This window comes from Heteronotia binoei, chromosome 17 (assembly GCF_032191835.1).
Source record: "Heteronotia binoei isolate CCM8104 ecotype False Entrance Well chromosome 17, APGP_CSIRO_Hbin_v1, whole genome shotgun sequence".
In the NCBI taxonomy this organism is placed as follows: Eukaryota; Metazoa; Chordata; class Lepidosauria; order Squamata; family Gekkonidae; genus Heteronotia; species Heteronotia binoei.
The window spans coordinates 11,755,020-11,771,393 of NC_083239.1; the positions used below are offsets into that span (position 1 = coordinate 11,755,020).

Genomic DNA, 16,374 nt, shown 5'->3' on the forward strand with positions numbered 1-16,374 from the left:
TTCCAGCAGGGGATCCTCCAGTTTAGCAGGCTCCTTCCTGCCCCCAGTCAGCTGGCTAGGGAGAAGCCTCACCCCAACAGCCACTATGTGTCTTTCCATCCTGGAAGGTTTAGAAGACACCTGGGAACAGCTTGCTTTTTTGAAAGGTGTGTGTGCCTTTAAATCTCCAGAGCCAGGCTGAATGGGGGTGGGGCGAGCCTGCAGAAATGTGGCTGTTGCAAGAAAGGGAAGCAGCCCAGTTTTTCCGTTTGTTTTACAGTCTCTTCAGAATTCGTTTGCACAGTAAAACAGAACTTCCGGTTTTCCTGTGTTAGTCTGAAGAACTTGGTTGAGTATACAACATTCAACAACTCCCATGGTGAGTAAATTGCCTCAGTGAGACCACAAAGTGTGTGCTTCCAAACTGTTTATTTTAGCTGCTCTGTGTGAGAGAGAGAAAGAGAGAGTGAGTGTGGAAGTGCAGCCAGCTGCTGGGGAATGAGGAAATGAAGACTATTCAGGGGAATGGCACTCCTGTATTTTTGTTTATTTATTTTAGGGAATGGGAGAGTCTCTTGGCCCCACCCCCAAAGTCCCCAGTATTTTCTGAGTTAGAGTTGGCAACTGTTATCCAACACCAGGGTAACTGTGTTAGTTGCCCCTTCGTAACAGCAGCTGCAGACAGGAAAACACCATTTTTGTGACTGGGTGCCACACCCTGGTGTTCTCTCATCAGTTCTGAGTTGCTCAGTCGCTCCTCTTTAAAAGAAAGTCAAAGAAGCATAACGAACTAGCCACAGAAAATCAGCCACTGATGACACTTCGCCTGCACTGATGATTTCAGGTCTTTCTAGAGCCTGTAGGCCCAAATGTCCCTCTAGTTTGTTATTCTCAGCAGCATAGTGCCTCACAGTCTTCTGTTCTGCATGTGGATGTCCACAGGGACAAATGTCACTGTTGTAGGGCGTCCTGTGCTATTACTGTTCTGTCCTGACGTGGAAGGGATTGAGGCTTTTGTATTCTTAGGTTCCAGCTCACGCTGCGTCCTCATGCGTCTACAAAAGAGCACAGCAAATATTACTTTACAGCAAGACTCATCAGGGTTGGAACACTTTCCCTATGAAGAAAGGTTGAAACGCTTGGGGCTCTTTAGCTTGGAGAAACGTCGCCTGCAGGGTGACATGACAGAGGTTTACAAGATAATGCATGGGATGGAGAAAGTAGAGAAAGAAGTACTTTTCTCCCTTTCTCACAATACAAGAACTCGTGGGCATTCGATGAAATTGCTGAGCAGACAGGTTAGAACGGATAAAAGGAAGTACTTCTTCATCCAAAGGGTGCTTAAGATGTGGAATTCACTGCCACAGGAGGTGGTGGCAGCTACAAGCATAGCCAGCTTCAAGAGGGGATTGGATAAAAATATGGAGCAGAGGTCCATCAGTGGCTATTAGCCACAGTGTGTGTGTATATATGTGTATATACATATATAAAATTTTTTGTATATATATATATATATTTTGGCCACTGTGTGACACAGAGTGTGGGACTGGATGGGCCATTGGCCTGATCCAACGTGGCTTCTCTTATGTTCTTATGTGTGACACAGAGTGTTGGACTGGATGGGCCATTGGCCTGATCCAACATGGCTTCTCTTATGTTCTTATGTGACACAGAGTGTTGGACTGGAGGGGCCATTGGCCTGATCCAACATGGCTTCTCTTATGTTCTTATGTGACACAGAGTGTTGGACTGGATGGGCCATTGGCCTGTTCCATCATGGCTTCTCTTATGTTCTTATGTGACACAGAGTGTTGGACTGGATGGGCCATTGGCCTGATCCAACAGGGCTTCTCTTATGTTCTTAAGAATGAATGCATAATGGAGCAGAGGTCCATCAGTGGCTATTAGCCACAGTGTGTGTGTATATATGTGTATATACATATATAATTTTTGTGTGTGTGTGTGTGTGTGTGTGTGTGTGTGTATATATATATATATATATATATATATATATATATATATATATATATATATATTTGGCCACTGTGTGACACAGAGTGTTGGACTGGAGGGGCCAGTGGCCTGATCCAACATGGCTTCTCTTATGTTCTTATGTGACACAGAGTGTTGGACTGGATGGGCCATTGGCTTGATCTAACATGGCTTCTCTTATGTTCTTGAATGGTGAGTGAGACATTCACATTGATTTCCCTTGCCCCACATTGTGATCCTGGTTGAGGAAGAGACTTGCTGGATCCTCTGGTCTCCAGCAGCACAACAAGATACCCTCCCTTACTGAACTGTGCCATTTCAGGACACTCAATAACCTACCAAGATTACCAGGCCAAGCCTGGTAACCAGTAGGACTGTTGGAGGTGCAACACTGGCTGCATTTCAACATCACTTCCAGGGAAAACCCAAACATGATCCAGAAATTCCATGAGCTACCCTCAGCTTTCCCAGGAAATGAAGTAGTGATGTATCTGATGCAGCCATGCTGGCAGGAGGCCTCCGTTTTTAGCCCTAAACCCACTTGGTATAATTCAGCAAGAGGGTTTTGTTTTCAAACCACTCCCAGTAGCATCTGAATGGTATGATCACAGAGGAGGAATGAATGAAATGATTACTTCTCACACCAGTGTTGCCTCTGCCAGGGAATGGGGAAGTCATTGTATTAGCTTGCCCATACAGAGTTACTAAACTGGTGTGGGAAGCAGCCATACTCCCACTGAGAGAACATAACAATGGGCCTACAATACATACCAAGATCGTGTGCTTGGACTATGAGCTCTGGAGCTCCACCCTACTTCCTAGTCATTGACTCCCTTTGTGCATATTTTTGTCCCAGAAAATAGAACTCTGTGGGAGGAACTTGAAAAAAAGAAAAAAAAAAATGCAGAGCAGTGTTGGCACAAGTAAGCCATCCCATGCTAAAATTATTTTTCAGCAAAACATGTGGGAACACCCACCAGCACCATACACAATCTGCTGTTTGTTCAGCAAAACTAGAGCCTGAAGGCAAAACCACTCACTGGACTTACCTATTGTACATTTTCAACAGGAGCAGAACCACTGTGAATATCACTATCACGCCGACAACAATGGCCGCCACAATTGCTCCCGAACCTAATACAAGGGAGGAAGGAACACCAGAAAAATGAGGATTTACAAGCTGCCGCAATTCAATCTTTCCACAGGTTAATAAGCTGCTCGTTAGGGCCAGGGATCAATGAGTTACTCAAGGCATACCTAAAACCCTGGGCATCCCAGCCAGATGTTTAAAATGTTTCTTAAAACAATTACCCCTTCCATATTTTTGCCCCGTAGACAACTTTTGAAATATGCCCCCTGCCGATTTCAAAAGCAGCTTTCCCTGTGACTTAAGGGGCTGCAGCTCGGGAAATGCAAGTCCTACACCTGCTTTGGCTCTTTGATCTCTGCCAAGGACTCTTGTGCCTGGAAGATAAACAAGTCCCCTTCCTTCTAAATCTTCCCCTCTGGACACTGTTGCTAAAAAAAAGAATGATATCCCGAAGTCAAACCTGCCATCGCTTCTCAAGCTGGCCCACCCTTACGTTTTCCAGGCATTTACATCTTTGATCCATCCTTTCCCACCTTTTGAAAAGCAGTGAAATGCCGCTTGCCCCTTCAGTTCTCTGTATGTTATCCCTGAAGACACAGTCCCTCTGTTGCCAAACAGAGCTTGTGATGGCTGGCTCCACCTCGTAAGCACAGCAGTGAAGGAATACAGCCAACCCCCATTGCTTGATAAACAGAACATGGAATCTTAATTTATTTCATAAACTTTATAACCGCCATGCCGTTCTGTTTATAAATAATATTCAAGGCAGACTATAGCAACAAAGAGCACAAGAACCCAACAACACAGAATTATAGCAGGGATCTCCAACCTTGTTTAAACCTATGGGTACTTTAAGAATGTTGAAGACAGGTAGAGGGCCCCACTGCCCTGACTTGGGTGGCCTAGGCTTGCCTGTTCTCATCAGATCTCAGCAACTAAGCATATTTGGCCCTGGTTAAAACGTGGATGGCAGGCTGCTGAGGCAATTCAGGGTTGCTACATGGGGGCAGGCAATGGCAAACCACCTCTGAATGTCTTTTCCCTTGAAAACCCTATGAGGTTTCAACAGGTCAACTTCATGGCACTTTACACACCCACACACAGGGCACCATCGCAAAATGGGCACCAAGGGCAGGGCCAGGCACAAAATATTAGGTTCTAAAGCAAGTACCCTCCTATGAGGGAGGCAGTTGGTTCCAAATGTGTACTCCCTATAGGTAATATTCCATAGCTGCTTCTGAAGCATTTCCTGCTCCTGGGGATGGGGGAAAGACAGGACTTGCTTTTGGCTTTGGGAAAGAAGCAAGCAGGCATGAGGAAAGACATTCTCAAGTACGGTGTTCCCATAAGCACCACTTTAGAGACAAGTGGATTAGGACATCAAGCCATCAAGAACAGAAAACATTAGGAAGTTTCTGAATTTAAAAATCTTAGTTTTCCAGAAGGCAGGTGATTAGACTCCCGAGGCAGAGTATTTTACAGTTGGGGAACCACAGCTGAGAAGGCCTTATCTTGTATACCCTCCAACTTTAATTTAGGTATATCTGGCACACAGAACAGGGCGCCAGAAGCCCATCTCGGGCAGGCTCATGTGGACAGAGGTTCTTTCAAGTCCACTGTCAAGTCCCTCAATAGTGAAATAGAACTGTTTGCCTATTTTTGGGGTATCTAGCTGAAACACTCAGAATGTCAACACCCGCCCCCCCAAACGGCAGCCCTGGGTTTCTCTTACTTTGATAAAGAATATGTTCTTGAGACTTTGTGGTCCCGTTTGTCAAGGAAAGGCAGTTTTCAGCCGTCGGGGTTGGCGTTGTCATCTTGATCCTAGCTGAATAGAGCAAAAAAACAACAACAACAACTAGTTTAGGACAACCCAAAAGGACAATGGAAGCGGGGGGGGGGGGGGGGGGCCTGCTTGCTTAGAATATTTCCTGCTTTTCCCACTGAAGGGATTCAGGGTAGCATACAACAGTGCAAAATACAATAAGGGGAAAAGTGCAATTTAAATAACAAAAACAAACTAACTGTATTTTGGACAGGTCATGAAACTGATGGGCCAGCTTGCCCAAAGCACAAGATGGGGTAAGAGCCAAGGACCAAGATCTCTTTGGTTTTTGCCTTTCAGTTTGCACTTCTGGCAAGACCCAAACTTTCTACAGGAAAACAAGATACAGCAAGATCATATGTGGGGCCATTGCCTTTTGATGGAGGATTGTGCAAACTTTCCAGTTACACAGAACTCTTTTGAATTCATGAAGATAATTTTCAAAGTGTGTTGTCAGCAAGTTCCAGCCTTTGCAGGATGACTGTATAATCGCAGCTTTGGTAGACGAAGGCTAGTGTTGCTGCAATAGCTTTACTGTGGCGTGTGAAGGATCTGCTGTTGTCATCTCCCCATTCTTGAAGACTGGCCGATGTGCATTTGGACACTTAAAGAGACTTCAGTCATTATGGAACATGGCTGGGTCACACACATACATCAGAGAAAGATCAAGATGAGCGCCAAAACAAGACACTTACGGAAAGAAATGCCCAAACTCTTTGGAGGAAAGGTAGGATAAAGATGTAGCAGGTAAGAAATTATATTTAATTTGATTTTTTTTAACCTTCCCTTTTCATAAAGCTCTGGGCAGTTTCAAACCCATAGACTGGATGCTATGGATCTGCTATACTAGCAGAGGTGCCCTCTTCCAGTGAAATCTGTCTTCTCCCTTCCACTAGAGGAAAAGTCTTCTGTTAGCAGAATTATTCTGTGGAATCCAACCCAATAACACTGCATCAAAACCATGAGCCACGTTATCAGATGTAGCACATAACAAATTGCTTGGTGCCAAAAATACAGCCCTTTTTGAAACTTCTGTTTGAAAACCCTCAGCAAAAAAAAAAAGGGGGGGAGGAGGCCAGTCTTGCCTGTCCTCTTTAAAGCTGAAAGAGATGGGGCCCTTCAGACTGTCTCCAGAAGGTCATGGTAGCAACAATAGGGAAAAATTCTTGAGCAGGCTGAGGAAAAGTGTACAATTTGCAGTCAAGGGTGCCCCGAAGAGGAGGCGGAGCTAAAATGAAACTGGACTCTGATTTTGTTTGGCTGTAACAGCTTAACAGTGCCATCCAAAGCAGTTACACCCTTCTAAACTGATTTCAATGGACTTAGAAACAAGTGACTATGCTTTGGGTGGAAGAGTTGTTCAGCTGAGCTTGGGAGCAGTTTCATAGAGAAATATAGGCCCCTATGGGCCTATGAAACTGACCAGTCTCAAGACAGAACCTGGAAACGTTTCTCCTCATTTTCACATCTGCAGGAAGTCTTAATAGCAAAATCTAGGGTTGCCAATCCACAGTTAGACCTGGGAGGGGCCAGCAACCTTTGACTTGAGAGGTTTAAGAATGAGTGTGAACATATGAAGATTTACACAACCCCAGTTTGAATATCTGATGAAGCTACGAGTGAAACGGCTGGTTCCAGCCTGTGGCCTTGTGATTAGCTTAGATATTTGGGGTACAGCATTTGTCTCCACTGACAACCATTGAAGAAGAGCACTGGTTTTGCTTTTAAATCACTAAAATGGCTGCAGTGGAGTTTCATATGATTTGAACTGCTGTTCTGTCATCTCCCGATTACAGCGGGAGCTTGTTGGGTCAAAGTGAAGAAAGAAAGAAAAAAAACACATTGTTTATGTTTGTTATTTGCACATTTTGAATGTTGTATCTTTATACTCTGAAGATTATAGTTGTAATTTTGTACAGTTGTTGTTTGCCAGTAATTTACAGTCGTGAGCCTTCGGGTTTCCTTGCCTGTATTATCTCCACGGCTTGCTCTTACTGTGCTTTGTGCTTAATCCACAGTTAGAGGCAGAGGATCCCCTCATTTGCTTGTCACATCCTTGCTCCTGGCTCCAACCCCAAAGTCCCCAGATATTTCCTGAGTCGGACCTCATAAGTTACCCTAGCAAAATCTGAAAAGGGAGGGAGGGGTGAGCAAAGGGTGACTAGAGAACAGATTCTTCACACCCTGCTTTGAGAACAGTCTGCTTCAGCTCCCCCATTTCAACCTTCTGCAAGCTGAGTGCTGATAGTACAGGCAAAAACAGGTTGTATCACCTCTGGCCAGCATCGTCACCAACCTATGTGCTTGTGCACATATGCTCCACACCTCACTGCAAGTTATGCTGTTCATTGAAGAATGTGGGCTAGAGACTTGGCAACAGATTTCCATTACATTGTAGTGGCCTAGCATTGGCTGAATTTTTCTTTTTAAGGCTGAAAAAGCCCTCCAGTGGAGCAGGGAGCAAACAGCCATTGCAGGGCTTAATCAAAGAAATATCTGTGGTGAGGACACAATCTGGAAAAGTACACCCCTTCCTATCTTCATGTGGCTTACAAAGGCTACAATCTTTTTTTTTTTAAAAAAAATTCCTAGCTTTGGAAGAGATGGCAGCAAAAAAGAGGAAGACCTGGGCAGAGGAGGATTAGGAAACAACATTATGATATGGATATCCCGCCCCCCCCCTCCAAACAAACAAACAAAATAAAACCCTGCTCCAGTTTGGATGCCTAACCAGAGCAAAACCTACCTTCAGCTCTTGAAAAGGAGGATCATTCAGTGGTCTCCAGAGTCAGTGATCCATTTTCAGTCTGTCCCCAGCCGTTGAATTTGTAATGTACTGAGGTTAGAGATGTTCAGATGGCAACATGCTTTATTAGCGAGTACATCACAAAGACAATATGGCGGATCCGGGTCCCCTGTTATATACATTTCCCGGAACAACCTTCTTTCTGGTCAGGTCCAATCCTGGCCAGTTAAACTTCCCGCCACTGATCGTCATAGGCGAGCTGTGTTCATTCCTTCCTGGCACTGCCCACAGGCGTGCTGTGCTGTACCTTCCGGGACGAACGCCAGACACAACACTCCTCCCCCCCAGTTCAAGATACATAGTCTTTCAAATAAGCGGGCAGGCGCCACTCTCTATGCAACTGCCAAGGTTCAATCTGGGGAGCTGGAGCTGCTGCCTGGGGTTCTGTAACTGCTGGTTCCTCGCTTTGGGGCACGGTCGGCAGAGCGTTGTCTCGAGCCTGTGGAGATATCTCCCCTGCCCTGTCCCTGTAAGGCTCTTCCGCCAGCGAACCCAGCGAGCCCGGCGCGGCAGTCCCTTGCTCTCCCCGTTCCCCGCGGCCCTGCCAGTTCCTCCGGCAGGGCGCAGTGGCGAAGTTGGTCTATATGTCTGCGGAGGAGCTGCCCCTCTTCTGATGAGACCTCGTATGAGCGGGACCCGGTGAGCCGCAGCACCTGACCTGGTATCCACTCCGGCCTGCTTGCAAAGTTCTTGGCATAGACCGGATCCCCCGGAAAGAACCCCCTAGTGGCCTTCCTGGTCTCGGGGGAGCTGCAGAGGTCTGGGGCCCGGTCGGGGTGTAGCCTATCGAGCCGGGTGGTTAACCTCCTGCCCATGAGTAACTTGATGGGGCTTACACCCATAGCTGGATAAGGGTTGATCCTGTTCCCAAATAGGAATGCAGACAGTCGGTGGTCCCAATCCCCTTGAACTATGCGACCCAGGGCCTCCTTGGTTGTGCGAATCATGTGCTCCACTTGGCCATTAGTTGCAGGGTGAAAGGGAGCAGACCATATGTGGCAGATGAGGTACCTATTTAGGAATTCCTGGAACTCCCAGAAGGTAAAAGTGGTGCCATTGTCCGTCACTACAGTGTCAGGGATCCCATGGGTGCAAAAAACCCTCCGTAAGGCTCTGACTGTGGCCGCGGTGGAGGTGGAAGCAACTGGGATGACCTCCAGCCACTTTGTGTAAGCATCCACCAAGATAAAGAATATTTACCCCTGGCAAATCTAAGTGTAGCCAGGACCACAGCACCCGATTGGATTCCCAGTGGTGAACGGGGGCTCCGGGCAGAGTTGGCCGGGACTCTTAGCAGGGCGGGCACCTCCTAACCCACCCCTCTATCTCTTCATCCATCCCCTGCCACCATACATAGATCCATGCATCTCGTGCAAGGCTTCGACCACTTGCATCCGGAGTGGGGGAGGGACCCACCACTCTGCTGCCCCACAGAATACACCCTTTGTGTAAGGAGAGTTCCTCCCGGCAAGAAACAAAAGGCCTGAATTCAGGGTCCAATTTGCCTGTGGGTCAATCCCTTCCCACCCAGTCCGAAACGCGTGTAAGGATGCGGTCTCTACCCGTGGACCTGGCTACCTCAGCGGCGTGGAAGGGCCTCTCCGGTAAAGACTCCAGAAGCATCACATGGTGAGCCGGGGCCGGATCGGGGTCCATCTCCGGCAGCAGAAGGTGGCTGAGGGCATCTGCGTGGCCCATTGCCTTGCCAGGGCGGTAGACTAGCTTGTAGGTGTAGGAGTTGAGGAACTCGTTCCACCGCAGAACCTGCTGCAACAGGATCTGCAGCATCTGGCAGTCTGGGGCAAGTAGGCTGAGCAATGGTTTGTGGTCTGTGGCCATCATGAAGTGCCTACCATACCGGTAGCTGTTGAATTTGTATACGCCTGCCACGATTGCCAACGCCTCCTTGTCTATTTGGGCATAGTTGCGCTCAGCCTGGTTCAAAGTCCAAGAGTAATAGGCCATGGGGACCTCTCTCCTGTCTGAGAGTTGGTGGCCCAGGACGGCGCCCACTCCGTAAGGGGAAGCATCACAGGCCAAAATCACAGGGAGGGACTCGTCAAAATGGAATTGGAAACCAAGTTGTTCTTGACCGCCTGGAAGGCTACGGACTGCTTTCCCCGCCAGACCCATGGGGCGCCCTTATCTAGGAGTCTGTGTAGGGGTTCGGCCAGGGCTGCTTTGTGGGGCAAGAATGAGTGGTAAAAGTTCAGGAGCCCCCAAAAACTTTGAAGCTCCACCTTGTAAATGGGGGCCGGGGCCTGGACTATTGCCCTGGTCTTGTCGGCCGTTGGGTGAATTCCCATGGCATCCACTGCAAACCCCAGGAACTCCACACTTGGCACCCCAAGCGAGCACTTCTCCCACTTCACCTTGAGACCCACATTCTGGAAACGGCAGAGCACTTCTCGAAGGTGGCAGCAGAACTCGCCGGTGTCAGGTGCCGCTATCAAAACATCATTGAAAAAGGGTTGTACTCCGGGAATCACTTTAAGGAGAGAGTCCATTAAGCTTTGGAAAATTCCCGGAGCCACATTGACCCCAAATTGTAGCCTCCGCACTTTGAAAGCACCCCAGTGCATAACGATGGTCTGAGCCTCAGCCGTTTGCTCATCCACCAGAAGTTGTTGGTATGCTTGGGCCAAATCCAACTTTCTGAAAATCTTACAGCAAGCCAGGGAGGCGAGGACATGGCTGACCACTGGGACAGGGTATGGGTGGTCCTGTAGTGCTTTATTAATCATGAATTGTAGTCTGCACAGATGTGCACGTCCCTGTTTGGCTTGACTGGGGTAACTATGGGGGTTTCCCAAGTGATGTGGGAGATGGGCTCTAGCACCCCCTGGGCCACAAGGCGGTCCAGTTTGGCCTCAATTTTTGGCTTAAGCACAAATGGAACCCCTTGAGCCTTCAGCCTTAAGGGCTTAATCGTGGGGTCCAGCTGCAGCGTGATAGGTGGCCCCTTGTAGGTTCCCAGAGCCCCATCAAATACTTCTGGGAACTCCCGGCACACTTGGTCAAAATGGTGGGCCTGCATGTGGTCCGCCCCAACAATTTTGATGCCCAGGGACTTAAACTAAGCCAATCCCAATAGGGTGGTGAGCCGGCGCTTCAACACAAGTATATCCAGGACCCCTTTAAAATTTTTGAACTCCACCCGAACTCTGGCCCACCCCATGATCTGCACCGGATTCTTTTGAAAGTCCTGCAATATGAACTCCGCGGGCCAGAGGGCCGGCTGGTTGTGGGGGCAGGATTTACTTAGGGTCTCCTCTGAAATTATGGAGATGGAGGATCCCATGTCCAATTCCATCAGGCAGGGACCCCCTTCGATCAAGACCTGCACTTTGACCTTGTCGGGGGTGTCCAAGGGCAAGTTCATTACCTAGATGCTGTCTGAGGCTGTCGTGTGTGCGTCTGTTGAGTAATGGTGTGCGGACTGGGGCCTCCTGTTGGTTCTGGCCCTGCAAGCTCGGACGATGTAGCTCACTTTTCCGCAGCTTCTGCAATTCGCACTGCGGTAGGGGCAGTCTCGGTGCTCGTATGGGTCCCCACAGCTGGCGCACTTGTTGCTTGGCTTCTCCGCTGCCTGTGGTTGGGTTGGTGTTTTCAGCCTGCTGCACAGCTGGTGGCAAAGCTGATGTGCCCCTTCCTAGTTGGAGCCGTCCGAGATCGAGGCAGTGGCGGCCTGGTTCGCTGAAGGGCTGGTGTGCGTCTGTTCGAAGGCAGTTGCCTGTCGAAGCACTTTCGCGAGGTTGATGTCTTTGTCTTCGTATGCTAGCAACTTTCGACACATTTTCTCCTCCCGGACGCCAACCGCAAAGTGGTCTAGCAGGATCTCTTCCAGATCCCCTGTGAAACTGCATCGCAGGGCTAATGCACGGAGCTCTGCAAGATACTCATCGGCAGACTCAGCGTGTCTCTGTTGTCTCGTGTAGAACGCGTGCCTGCGTGTGAGACGGGACGGCTGGGGCGCCATGTGGTTCGTCATCACCTTGACCAGCTGGTCGTAGGTGGCCCTTGCGAGGGTGGTTGGCGCGATGAGTCGCTTCATCAGCTGGATGATCTCCACCCCGCACAAACTCAGGAGAAGCGCCTTTTTCTCGGCCGCCGCCTCCATTTTGTGCAGCTCTATGTAGTAGTTGATCTGGTCCACCCACGGTTCCCAGAAGTCGGGCCAGGTGATGTCAAATGCTGGTAGGGTTTGTCCGGGAGCAGTAGCCATGACCTCGGCTGCAGAAGCACTAGAGCTGGAAGGCTGCTCACTGCTCACCGTTATCCCACCTTCATCGCCATTGTAATGTACTGAGGTCGGAGACGTTCAGATAGCAACATGCTTTATTAGCAAGTACATCACAAGGACAACATGGCGGAGCTGGGTCCCCTGTTATATACATTTCCTGGAACAACCTTCTTCCTGGTCAGGTCCAATCCTGGCCAGTTAAACTTCCCGCCACTGATCGTCATAGGCGGGCTGCGTTTGTCCCTTCCAGGCACCGCCCACAGGTGCGCTGTGCTGTACCTTCCAGGACGGACGCCAGACACAACAGAATTCTAGGAAATGTCTGCAGTTTGGGAAAGCCGCAAGATCCCCTTGCTACATTAGAGAGGAGCTTGGCACTCCTTCCACCAGTAAAATGGACCATTCCAAGGGGCTAAATGCCCTTGGGCCCCATGCCCCCTGACTGAACGCCTTGCTGGGCAGACTTGCAGCTACCTGGGGTCGGGGCAAACCCCCTTCTCCTGGCTAGTGAGCTGAGAGAGCAATTTGTCAGAGGCCAAGAGCAAAAACATCAGGCACCTGGATTTTTTTCTGGAGGGAGGAGGGGGAATACTCTGCTTGTCTAAGTTCTGAGGGGCCAATCACTTTGAATCTGAACCTGTCAGAGAAGCTCTGTGATTGGAGTTTGAAATAAAACCCTAACATGGGAGATTCAGACAGCGGCTGGCTGACCACAGGAATGCTGGCTTCTCTCTGGCTTTTGCCCCCAAGTTTTCTGTATTCTGAATTACAAGGCTGTTTTGTGCCAAAGTGGTCTTGGCCAAAAAGAAGAAGAAAATAATTTGGCTTCAGAATCCATACTAGGTTATTCTCCCCCAAGTCAATGGCTTCTTTGTGTAGCCAAAGTTAAGTTACTTTTGTAATATGATCAACTGCTGTGGTCAGGGATCCTTTTCGCTCCTGCTCCCGTGAAAGAAAGGAAAGAACTGAATCGCCAGAGCTCTCCCTTCCTGCTCCTCCCACCCTACCTACCATTCATTATTTTTGTAGCAGGTTTGTGGTTCGCTGGATTCAACCTGTCAGCACAATGTCTTGTTTTTAAATACCCATTCCTTCTTAAAGCAAGTTCTGTCATCTCTGTGCCATCACCCATTTGTGGTCCTAATGAGGCCGCTGCTGAACATCTCGTTCCCACTTCATGAGAAAATCAACACAAGGAGCCCAGTCAAGGGGAGCGTGTCCTCCTTTCCAAAGGATGGGAAGGAGCCATCAGCCCCCAAAGGGTGGGCAAATATTATTTCAAAGCATGTGTGCCTTGGGACCTGACAACATAAGCCTCCATATTCAAAGGCAGCATACTTCAGGGTATGGAGGGGGCAGGAAAGTGCTGTTGCCTTCATAATCCTGCTTGTGGACTCCTTAGAAGCTGACCATGGGTGGAAAACAGGAAGAAAAACCAGGAGGGATTTTGGTTCTCATCCAGTAGCGCTCTTAAACTGCATTTAAGAAATGCTCTATTCAGGGGTCCTCAACACAGCACCATGATGCCTGCTGACAGTTTTCCATGCCCAGAAAGTGCATAAGTAAATTGTAGGGTTGTCAGGTCTGTGTCAGAAAATACCTGGAAACTTTGGGGGTGGAGCCAGGAGAGTAGGGGTTTGGGGAGGGGAGGAGCCTCAGCATGGAGGAGCCTCAGCAATGCCATATAGTCCACCCTTCAAAGCAGCCATTTTCTCCAGGGGAGCTGATCTCTGTCAGCTGGAGATCAGTTGTAAAAGTGGGAGATCTCCAGGCCCCACCTGGAGACTGGCAACTCTACTAGATTTCCAACTCTGGGTTTGGAAATTCCTGGAGATTTTGGGGGTGGTATTTGGGGAATGTGGCATTTGGAGAAGGGAAAGACCTCACTGGTATATAATGCCATAGAGCACACCCTCCAAAGCAGCCATTTTTTCCAGGGAGAACTGATCTCTGTCATCTGGGGATTACTTGGAATACCAGGCGATCTCTAGGCTGCACCTGGAGGATGGCAAGCCATATGAATGGGGTCAGATGGGCTTTTGACCAGCATGGTTTCTAATTGACCATTGGAGATTTGATTGGCTGTGCTGATTTGTTAAAATTGCTTTCACAGCAACCGCCACCATGGCACAAGGATCTTCACTGAATGACTGATGGTAAGTTGTGCCTATGCAAGAAAGTATTTTTAAACAATATGTTCATTTTAAAAAGCATCCTTTAAATAAAAAATTATTATTATTAAAGCAGAGCTTCTGCCTGAAATGTTGAAGAGTTTCTATTAAAGTTATGCAAACGTCATTCCCTGATATTTTGTGGTTGGTCCCCACTTCCTGCCCCAGCCATTTTGTGATTGGTTGGCTCTGCCTGTTGTGGCAGCCATTTCCCCCCCTGTACCTACCACATGCATCAGAATTCCAGAATCAGAATTGAGCCACAGGCTCAAAAAGGGTAGGAACCCCTGCTCTAGTCGCTTTTATTTTTAAAACAAGAAAAGTCACCTGGGGAAGCCAAGATTGGGAGGGGAGAACCATCAAGCACTCCTTTCCACCATTTCTCCACTTCTGCCCTCCCAAACAGTTTCTCTTATACAATAAGGGTGTATAAGGGTAACATTACAGGCACTGGGATACAGCTTATTCTTGCCTCTCCACCTGCAACGACTGAGAGCAAGGGTGGGTAGGCTTCCAGTTTTATTTGTTTGCTTGGTAGGGTTCTGAGATCCACCAGCTGAACCTAAAGGCAATACAAAGTGAAGAAGAAGATGATGATGATATTGGATTTATAGCCCGCCCTCCACTCCGAAGAGTCTCAGAGCGGCTCACAATCTCCTTTCCCTTCCTCCCCCACAACAGACACCCTGTGAGGTAGATGAAGATACTGGATTTATATCCTGCCCTTCACTCCGAAGAGTCTCAGAGCGGCTCACAGTCTCCTTTACCTTCCTCCCCCACAACGGAGAGACACCCTGTGAGGTGGATGAAGATATTGGATTTATATCCCACCCTCCACTCCGAAGAGTCTCAGAGCGGCTCACAATCTCCTTTACCTTCCTCCCCCGCAACAGACACCCTGTGAGGTAGATGAAGATATTGGATTTATATCCCGCCCTCCACTCCGAAGAGTCTCAGAGCGGCTCACAATCTCCTTTACCTTCCTCCCCCACAACAGACACCCTGTGAGGTGGGTGGGGCTGGAGAGGGCTCTCACAGCAGCTGCCCTTTCAAGGACAACCCCTGCCAGAGCTATGGCTGACCCAAGGCCATGCTAGCAGGTGCAAGTGGAGGAGTGCGGAATCAAACCCGGTTCTCCCAGATAAGAGTCCGCACACTTAACCACTACACTAAACTGGCTCTCCTAGTTTAGTGCCCCCCCCCCCGAACCAGATCCATTGATGATCACCTGCTGTACCTCACAAGCCATCAGCAATCTTATTCATGACAGTACTAGAAGGAAGCAAATGCAGTGGGGCCAAGGAGAGATACTGAAAGAGAGAGGTAGCCTACTTGCCTTTGTTTTGAGGACAGTCTTTGCAGGGGTGAGAATCCCCTAGAAGAGGGATGGCCAACGGTATCTCTCCAGATGTTTTTTGCCTACAACTCCCATCAGCCCCAGCCAGCATGGCCAATGGCTGAGGCTGATGGGAGTTGTAGGCAAAAAACATCTGGAGAGCTACCGTTGGCCACCCCTGCCCTAGAAAACTAGATGGAGACAGTAGACCAGGCTTATCCTGAGATATACATATAAAGTCAAGAAGCACTGAAGGTTACCTGCAGCCCTGGAATCAACAGATCTACCATGATCCAGCCCAGGACACTTTGGTAAGTTCGTGCAAGTGGGCAAAATCACTTGTCCCCCAATCCTTCCTGCCAGGGCCGAGCAAGGGTAGCCCTTACCCCTTGTGAGGTGGAGGGGAGGTGTCTCCAGAAGCAGGCTGCTTGAGCCCTGGACAGGCCAATTATGAGCAGCGACAGTGGGAACCTACTATTTTTCTTCTCCTCCCTTCCATCAGCAATGGGTGGAGCCATGGACTGTCCCTGCCGCCCATTGGCTAAGACTGTCCCTAAGATCTAGCTTGCCTGCCTCCTAAGTAGAGAACCAACCCCATTCCATCCCATACACACACTTGTAGTCTTCTACCGAAAAAATGTGTGGACTGCTTTCCAGGAGTGGTCACTCGCATGCAACATTCACCATAGAAAATGCCTGCCTGATGTGTGTGTATGTAACTGGCCCAAGGTGACCCAGCAAATCTCCATGGCAGAGCGGGCATTTGAACCTGGGTTTCCCAGATCCTAGTCTGAAATTTAACCATGGCACCACACTGGCATAAAGCATGCGTAAAACCCATGCCAGTCCTTGGAGATGGTTTTGCCTGTTCAGATGGCTGAGCTGAAAGACATTTTCAAAAAAGGATCGGTTTCAGTGAACATTCCCCCTCC

The 16,374-nt window shown here is 48.8% G+C and overlaps 1 protein-coding gene across 1 annotated transcript; it reads right to left on the minus strand.

The window, feature by feature from the left end:
- Window positions 1-392: 392 nt before the first annotated feature.
- Window positions 393-4,886, minus strand: NCMAP (non-compact myelin associated protein). Its single transcript, XM_060258356.1, has 3 exons — window positions 4,794-4,886; window positions 3,021-3,105; window positions 393-1,034 (listed from the first exon to the last, which is right to left on the minus strand). The coding sequence occupies exons 1-3, from the start codon at window positions 4,876-4,878 to the stop codon at window positions 887-889; spliced, it is 318 nt and encodes a 105-aa protein (XP_060114339.1). The 5' UTR covers window positions 4,879-4,886; the 3' UTR covers window positions 393-886.
- Between the last annotated feature and the right edge of the window lie 11,488 nt (window positions 4,887-16,374).